Source organism: Glycine max, chromosome 17 (assembly GCF_000004515.6).
Source record: "Glycine max cultivar Williams 82 chromosome 17, Glycine_max_v4.0, whole genome shotgun sequence".
NCBI lineage: Eukaryota > Viridiplantae > Streptophyta > Magnoliopsida > Fabales > Fabaceae > Glycine > Glycine max.
Window position 1 is genome coordinate 8,908,407 of NC_038253.2, and position 9,320 is coordinate 8,917,726.

At 30.4% G+C, this 9,320-nt stretch overlaps 1 protein-coding gene across 1 annotated transcript; it reads right to left on the reverse strand.

Annotated features, from left to right (window-relative positions):
- Positions 1 to 6,852: 6,852 nt before the first annotated feature.
- LOC100807820 (cucumber peeling cupredoxin) lies at positions 6,853 to 7,860 on the reverse strand. Its single transcript, XM_003549702.5, has 2 exons — positions 7,482 to 7,860; positions 6,853 to 7,387 (listed from the first exon to the last, which is right to left on the reverse strand). Exons 1-2 carry the CDS (start codon positions 7,843 to 7,845, stop codon positions 7,023 to 7,025), a joined length of 729 nt encoding a protein of 242 aa, XP_003549750.2. The 5' UTR covers positions 7,846 to 7,860; the 3' UTR covers positions 6,853 to 7,022.
- Positions 7,861 to 9,320: the final 1,460 nt, after the last annotated feature.

Here is a 9,320-nt window from a genome sequence, read left to right on the forward strand (position 1 = left end):
CTTGGATAATGGATATGGACAAGGAATCAGTTTGAAGTCTATCCGTTCAAGTGCATCAGGAAGTGAGTGAGTTTCAAGACATGGTAAAGGGATAATAATAATAATAAACTTTGAGATGTCTTACATGGTAAAGGGATAATAATAATAATAATAAACTGAGATGTCTTTTGGGATGATTAGCATAATTTTCTGCCGTACCCGGGGCCGATTTACAATTGGCTTTTGCTCCCTTACATTTTGGTGAATGGACGTCTAAACCGTTAATTAATAATCGTCTTCTACCTCAAAACTCTTGACTTTTGTTTTCATAAGTAATATTTTGTTAATTCCAATTATTATTTGACTTGTGGGGCCCTATTAAAATTCCCTTTACACCACGAGTACATGGCTCGAAATTATATTAACTTATCTAAAACATGTGTTTAAGGATTGTGTATGGAATTTGTGTTAAATATTTAAAGAAACAAATTTGTTGCATATAATAGTCCTTTATTCAATCCAAACAAAATTGTTTTTTAGATATGATACATATGGCTCTGTAAAGTGATAAATAAACTTTTGTTGTACATGTCAAGTAATAATTTAACGGATGTGGCAGGCAGGCGTCTAAAGGAAAAATAAAAATCCTTTTAAAATGGAAGATTTCATCAAATGGGGAAAATTCTTAGATGAAGAAAAAACTTGTCGTGAAATAAAAAATTAGGGGAAGAAATGGTGTTAGGCAATGTCTAAACTTCAAAAACATTTACGAAAATACTTAATATTTATTTATACTTTGAGAGAGATAAGAGGTGAAAGATAAATATAAATAATTGATACATTGATGATTTAATATAAGAAATAAAGAGAAATAAATAAATAAAACTGTTAGATAGGATATTTGTAAGTTTCCAAATGCCGTTCAATCCTCATTAAAAGGTTGTGACAACATCAAAATGAATCAATCATGAGATGGAAAATGAAATATCTTCATTGCTGGCTAAAGTTTATGAATCTTAAAAACAGTTCTTAAAGATTGTTGTGTACGTTATATTTTAAATAATTTATTATTAATTACACATTATAATAACAGTATTTATATTGAAAAGATGGAATAAAAACAATTATGAATTTATCATAAGTATTTAAGTCAATTATTAATAAAGGTATTATCAGAAGAAAAAAAGTAACGATCTCTTGGTTTTTTTTTTATTCTCTCCACTTCATAATAAATATAGTTTTAGTTTTTTTTACTTACTATAAAATAGATGAAAAAATATAGCAATTTTATAAAATTAATTTTTTTATTAATCTTTTGTGTTGGAAAAAAAATGTAACAGGGACATTTAAAAAAAGAAGTTAATGTTATATTAAAAAGTTAAAATAAGACTTATATTTTTTCTTACAAAATACTTATGAGCCAAAGAGAGTAACATATTTTAGGATAAATTGAAATATTGAGAAAGTGTTTTCTACAAAATTCTTTGATAATATAAGTTGATTTTATGGCACATGACTAATTTAATACATTCATTTCTAGTTTGATACACAATCCTGAGTTTAAGCATACGATTTTTTTTTACAGCAGCATACGATTTTAGTTTTGGGGTTATTATAACATATATTTATTTTCTCTTTTGCTTCATTTTCATTTCACTTTCTGCTTAACATCTTTCTTTTTTTCTTTTTTTCTAATACATTTATTAGTTATTACACTTATTATTACTTCTTCTTCTTCTTTTATCTTTTTCGTGTTGTTCTCCAAATTTACCCAAAATGAGATTCACATTGAGTATTATTATCATTAGTTTTGTCAACGTCATGCAGTAGTAACTGTTTCGAATTCAATTGTTTTGCAAACTTGTATTACAACTTATCCTGAAGCTGGCATACATTGATTGCTATATGTTGCTTAATGACGTTATCATCATTAGTCACACTCAAAACACGGCATATAGACAATTTACACCAATCAAAATAATATTGATGGATCTTGTTGCCTGGGGATTGATGTAACTTGGCACCTTCACAAAAGAATGAGATGAGGATGGAGCTTCCGCTCAGTCTTCTCTGCATTGATTTCTTGAATGAAAATGGCATGTGGAGATTGAGAGTGAGAATGATGGGACAAATCTTTTTTTAATTTTGCTTTAAATAGACCTTGTATGTTTCCTAAATTTGTGGCTTCATTATCTACTGCGAATCGAATTTCATTTATGGTTTGGCATGAATAAAGTCTAGTTCAGTCTATACTATTTTGTGATGAGAACTATTCCACCCCCACCCCCCTCTTCTAGTAAGAGTTTGTTTTAGAAACAAGAACCTTTAATAACTTAGCAAACTTGTTATGAGTACAGTGAATATTTGTAAAATTGATTTTGTAAAATTAACTTTCAACTAGTGTGATTTATGTTTGTGTGATCTTATTCTAAAAGCAAGTTAATAGAAACATAATATAAAAAAAAAAACTATTCAACAAAACTATTTAAAATTAATTTAACTCAAATAATTATGGACTCAAAGCCAATTTCTTAACGCATAATTAAATAAGTAAAATTGATCTAAAATAACGTTAGTTGATTTTTTAAGATTATTTTATATTACTTAACATCAATCCAAACATGCTATTAGTTTTAAATAAATTAATAAATATAAGATTTCATATAAACTCATAATTTATACTTTTAAACGGACTAAGTATAAATATTAAATTATTAATATTTTTTATTTAAATTGTTAAGGGTAAATTTTTTTTAAAATAATCTAAAATTCAAAGGATTGAAATTTATTTGAAGATTCTTCTTGAGACTGAATTACCTACCTCTAAATAAACTTTTAAAAAAATGAGGGAAAAGAAGCTTTCAATTAAATTATATATTTTATGCAGATTCAGCATGGCAGAATATGAGTCCAAAATCGTGTTATTGACCCCAAACAATGAATGTAAGTTAAGTCCAATAGCATGATTATGGATTAACCAATATCTAGTGAAAGGGTTAAAATAGTCATTCACCCTATTAGCATGATTATATGATAAGATTGTTAGTTTAAGATAATGATTGAAATCAAATTTAAAAATATATTTGATTTGATAGTTATAAAAAATATTGAAACCAAAATTTAAAATATGATAAGATTGTTAGTTTAAGATAATGATTGAAATCAAAATTAAAAATATATTAAATTTGGTAGTTATAAAAAATATTGAAACCAAAATTTAAGATTTAAAATTTAATTATTAATTCATGCAGATTTAAAAATTTTAAAAAAATTTAGAAACATAGGTATTGCCACTTCGTATGACCATACGAATTTTGACCATCCGTATGAACCATACGGATTGATGATTTGTAAGAATCATAGGAAACATATGTATTGTCACTTCGTATGGCCATACGAATTTTGACCATCCGTATGAACCATACGGATTGATGATCTGTAAGAGTCATAGGAAACATACGTATTGCCACTTCGTATGGCCATACGAATTTTTATGTACTTCTTCTTCTCCGACGAAGAATAATCACCCAACTTCACCATATCCTCTTAAACAACGCACGTACATTACTGGAGACAAAAAAACGTTTAGAAAAGGAGGCTAACGGAAGCTAACGAAAACAACTTACACTAAGGGTGTGAGATTTTGTGGGAAAAAAGGTGCTGCAAAAATGAAAAATCAAACCTCCTATTTGTAACCAAAAATTCCCATAAGGGTATTTTCGGCATTTTCAGAAACTGCTGGGTGTCCCAGCAAAAATGCAGGGTGCCCCAAGCAGCTGCCATATCTGAAGCGTAGTCGCCCAAAGCGTAATGGATCTAACAGCACGTTATTAATAAATTGGCCCAAGAAAAGGCCCAAGCAATCGAACCCATAAACAAGCCGAACGTGAAACAAGCTGACAAAAAAAATAATTGAATCAACACCATTGGGTCCAATAATATCAGACTCAAACATAACAGGAAATAAAAATTTACCTTATCAATAATTATAAATTTCCTAAATATAATTTTTAAATGATTATTATAAAAATTTGGAAACTTATTATGTGTAACAACATAAATTTTATAACAAACGAAGGTTCAACGAGGTAATGATTACAAATTAATCTAAGTTGCGATGATGACAATTTAGATTATGATTTAACTAGATTGGTTGAATTGGTGCATTAGTTATTATAAATTTTTACCTGTCTTTGATTATAAATATAACGAGTAAAGGTTTATTATTTATACAATTTATTTTATTTTAAATAAAGTTTATGTTACCTTTAAATATTTTTAGTTGAAGACCAAAAAATTAATACATAATTATTCAAAAGTCTTTTAGTTGTTAATCAAATGGGAAGGGGACACAACTTTTGCAATACTATTTAAATCTCTCACACACTTCAGTGACAGATTGCACGCGACTAAGTAAATCAAGTCATACAAAATGAAACCAAAGAATTAGAATAGTAGAATGCACTAAACCAAAGAATTTTATATTTTATTGGTGGGGTGTGGATAACTTTATTATTATTTTCTTTTTGTGTGTGTGTCTAATACCATACACTGAATTAGCTCATATGACGCTCCACAAAGTTAATTAATATAATAAATGAAGAAAACTCAAAACGTATTTTATTCTTCCATTAAATGTACTTTAAAATCTATACTTGTATCGTATGTCCTCGTCATGGTGAGCCAAATTCTGTGCTTTTTAGTGGGCACGTAAGGCTAATGTGAGTGAGAGGTTTCTTTTATTGTTTCCTATTCTAAACTTTAGACGAACCTTTAATTTTATTTAATGCTTCTTATAATGTAAATACGGGTTGACATGATTGGATAAAGATTTGGTATAAAAATCAATTTTCTTATCATAAGTGAAAATTAAGTCATGTACTTTAATTTTAAGAGAAGTAAGATTTTTTTTTATTAAAAAAATAAGATGCATAAGTTAATTTTAATTTTTAAGAAAAGTTAGATAATTTTTTTTTATCTCTTCTCCTATAAATGTTAATTATGGAATTTATTTAAAGTGGACTAAAATCATAAATTTTTAGTATTCTAAATAAATAAAAAACAAAAATAGGTTATGTGTTTGTCTGGTTAATGACTAAATGTTAGTTAACTTGTTTTTTTTTTTTTTGTCTTTGGGTAATGTCTGTTCTGCATAATTATTTTTTGTTTAAAATAATATAACGAAGACGATTTATATGCTTACAAAATTTACTTTAAAAATAAGTTTATAATAAAATTCAATAAAATAGATTAAAACAAAAATTTCACTTTTTTAAAAAACTTTAATATGTCTTTAAAAAAAGTTACTCAATTTTGATTTAACTCTTGTGCATTTTGTGTGTGCATCCAAATTCCAAAACACAACATTAGTTGGCAATACGCGTGCATTGCTGAATATTTTTCAGTTCCTGAAAAACAAGCTCGCTCAAATTCCACTTACAGCTGCTTCATTTTGACTTTGAACAATATGCAAAACAAAACATCTCGTTGACAAAAAATAAATATTCGTTTCTAGAAGTAATTCTCTGTTCATTTATTAAAACATTTTTTGGGCCTGTATGAAAATTGAAGTCTGCCATTGGGCGCTTTTGATCATGAACACCAGCACTTTTACTCTCTAATATATAATTCAAACACTAAAATATTCATAAAACAATTAATTAACAATATAAAGAAATGGCAACACTGAGGCATCTCCTCCTTCAATTGATTCAAATGCCACCGAGACTTCTCCTTCCCTGAAGTATTGCCGTTTAGCAAGGGCGTGTCTTATTCATTCTTATAATCAAACCTCAAGTTTTTATTATTTACATTAAAGCCGGCATCTTCACAATGTACTTGGGTCTTGGGGAGAATATAATTCAATAATGTTTTTGTTTTTATTTCTTAACATTATAAATTTATCAAACATCTTAAAAAATCAACTCCAGCCAAACATATAAATAAAAACAAACGATGCCACTAATCAAAGCTTGCATAACCGAACCTACTATTTCCAAAAATATGAAAAATTTATGAACCAAGCCGGAATCTGAACTTTGTGATATGTCTGTTTTGTATATATCTATATATGTAGTATCAACAATTCCACATACACCATTTCCCACTACCAAAAATGATACCCTCCCTCTATGTATTCTCGACAAAATGACCAACCCACTCTGCCACCCACACCTTCTAATTTTTCCAAAACTCACACTTCCTCGTCACGTCATAAAAGAAGCTCTGCAGGTCTGATTTAATTGCCATAGAACCCATCTTTTATTGCCCCATATGATCTTTCTCCTTCATATGAAACCACACAAACTTATACACCATAACATAGTTAATCACAAACTATATGGTTACTTTCGTAGATACAAAGTATTATGTGCATACCTCCTTTTATTTAAATAAATAAACTGGTCCTGCATAAGATGCCGAAACCAGGACGCAGTCCCAGATACCTAATACTTGTATTAAATTAAAATGGTGGGGGTTTCTCTGATTAACTAATTTATAATCATTCATGAAAAGAAGATAATCGGGAGCCCTTTATCGAAAGAACACACATAAGCGTGGAAGCCCATGAACAAAATACTAATCTGATCAGAGAGGGTAAAGAAACAATCTTTCCAAGTCATTAACTCACAATGACATACTAATTTAATGGTTTAAGTGCATGTGGCAAATCTAGCCAAACACTGATATACACGACAGCGAAAGGGACTAGCCATTTCCGTTGAAAAATTGATAATCGTAGATGACTTCCTTTCATTTGCCAAGACTTTGTTATCAGAATAAGTTATTTTTCAAACCTCGTCCGTAATAATTAAATAATCAAACCCAAAGGTCTCCAATTTTTTTTTGATTGCGAAAGGCGTTGCGAATTTGTTCACCACACAAATATATATCTCAATTCCAAATGTATGTACTAGAATACAGTACAGAAAACTGTAGCCGATGAAGGGAGATGAAATAGAAGCTAACTTTATTGTCACCCTCAAAAACAAAAGAAAAAGAAAAACTGAATTCACTAAAGATAAATCAAAGAGCGAAGAATCCTAATAAATAGAATAATAGAAAAAAGCCGCGGCAACTGAAAGAAGGGTGGCGGATACTCCAACAAGACCGAGAGATGCAGCAGCAGAGTTCTGTGGGGGAGGACTGACAGCACCTGATGGAGAAGGGCTAGAAGGAGTGGTGGGGGCGGTGGCGGTGCTGCCGCCGGTGACGTTGATGGAAAGCTTTTGTCCTCCCAAACAGTGCCCCGGAATTCCACAGATGTAGTAATGTTCACCGGATTTGCTAAGGGGGACTCTGGCCGGTGGAGTGGTGAAAGTGGCGATAGGAGAGGCTGAGCTGCAAGAATCGTAGTTGGCCTTTGTCACCTCCTCTACGTTGTGTGCATTTGATGGGTAGTTGAAAACTGCAAAACACACCAATGATGGTTCGAGTCTTTACTTTAATTTGTACCACGTGGGACTTGATTTAGTTAATAAGTGTAGATGATGATGACTTACCTAGGATGTCTCCAACCTTGAAGTTTTTGGCAGAGGCCCAAGCTGGGTAAAAGGAAGCGTTGCCAGGAACAATCCAGCCTGCAGTCTCTCCAACAGTGTAAGTAACTGATCCAGAGGAAGGGCCAGGTGCTGGTGTAGACCTTGGTGGAGAAATGGGGCTAGTGGCTTTTGGTGCTGGTGCTTGTGCTTCTGAGCCATGGAGGAAGGTGGCTACTGCAAAAAGAACAAGAAGCAAGTTTCTTGACATGGCTATGTGTTCTTGGAGGTGAGGTCGCCCCTGTTGGATTCTAGGACTAGATCTTTTTTGTTGGTTTTTTCTTCTTGTTCTCCTTATGGTGTAAGAACTTGTGACGTTGAAGGCCATGCCTTTTGTTGGTATTTATAGGAAAAAGGAGATAGGTCAATAGTGCCATGACCCGTTACACATGGGTAAAGTTGTTCTAAAAGATTATTTTTTATAGATTATAAAAGATTTTTTTTTTTGCTGAATTAGATTAAAAATTATTTAGGATAAGAGAAGGTTATTTTTATAGACTAAATAATCATTTAAGTTTAGATAATATTATTGCGTAAAAAAATGTTTAGATGATATTATTTATAGAGATTAAAAGGTTATTTAAGATAAGAGAAGATTACTTTTATAGACTAAAAGATTTTTTTTAACGAAGACTAAAAGATTATTTAAGAAAAGAGTTTATTTTTTTATAAGCGTAGATTATCTTTTATAATGAAAATATTACTTTAGATAAGGGTTTTTTTTTTTAATGAGAAGACTTTATTTATTTATTTTTATTTTGAAAAAAATGAGAGTTTAATGTTTTTGTTAGCTAAAAATATTATTTAATAGTATAATATTTTTATTTCTATGATAATTTATCATCGGAAACAGCATAAAATATTTTTAAGTTGCAAACACATTCTAATTAAATTGTTAAGATAATTTACATTTATAAGAAAAAAAGTTAAGATAAATTATTGAGGTAGTTAACAAATTGAGCCACATTTCTAGAGTCTTCTTTTTGGGTTATTATAATATTGCCACAAAATAATATAAACTAAATTTCTTAAATAATTAATATTTGTTAGAAAAACCAACTTACCTCATTTTAGTAAGGTCTTTCTTATAGATGACAATTTGTTCATATACAACAAGACTTGAAGAATTCAAACTCAGGTTAACTTGAAGCAATAACATATTATATTAGTTCAAAGAGAGACTTATTTAGCTTGGATTCATGAAACAAAGTCCTGTAGGAATTTGAAGTGAAGGTGTGTGTGATTAGTAAGGTCAACAAAAATTAGTGTGATGGTAGCATAGTTGCAGGCTGCCGAGATTTGAGACTTCCATAAACGTATATGAATGGCCGCGTGAGACGAAAAGATCTCACCAAATGAATTTGACTTGTAGCGTTTACTAGTCTCCATTTCTTTGTTTTTACACGAGCCATGGACGTGGTGGAGTCAATTGTGCATTTTATTTATATTTGTTTGCAATGAAATTGAATATATTGATAAAGTGACACCAAGAAAAAGCATTTGGTTATGGCCCACTTCTTTGAGAATGAGGATGCCTGAGAAGTTGGATGGAAAATTCCAAGATGGGGGAGATTCCAGTTTCCATGGAGTGAGAGAGAATTCGTCAAAGCACGCTTCAAGCAAATCTAACAATATTATTGGAAGGACACTGCACAAACTTTCAAGCATACCAAACGCCGTGCTTTGATGTTTTCTACGAGGATACAGCATGTAATTTTAGCTATTTTTCATTTTTCCTCCATCAAAAGACTTTTTCGGTTTCTTTTAGTCTATTCCTTTAGCTTTTCTTTTTTCCTTTGTTAT

What these genes read in the sequence shown, in the direction of transcription:
- LOC100807820 (XM_003549702.5), bottom strand. Translation starts at nt 7,845, where the DNA reads ATGGCCTTCAACGTCACAAGTTCTTACACCATAAGGAGAACAAGAAGA. An exon ending in CAAGGTTGGAGACATCCTAG is followed by an intron (nt 7,388 to 7,481) that starts GTAAGTCATCAT and finishes TGTGTTTTGCAG; the next exon opens with TTTTCAACTACCCATCAAAT.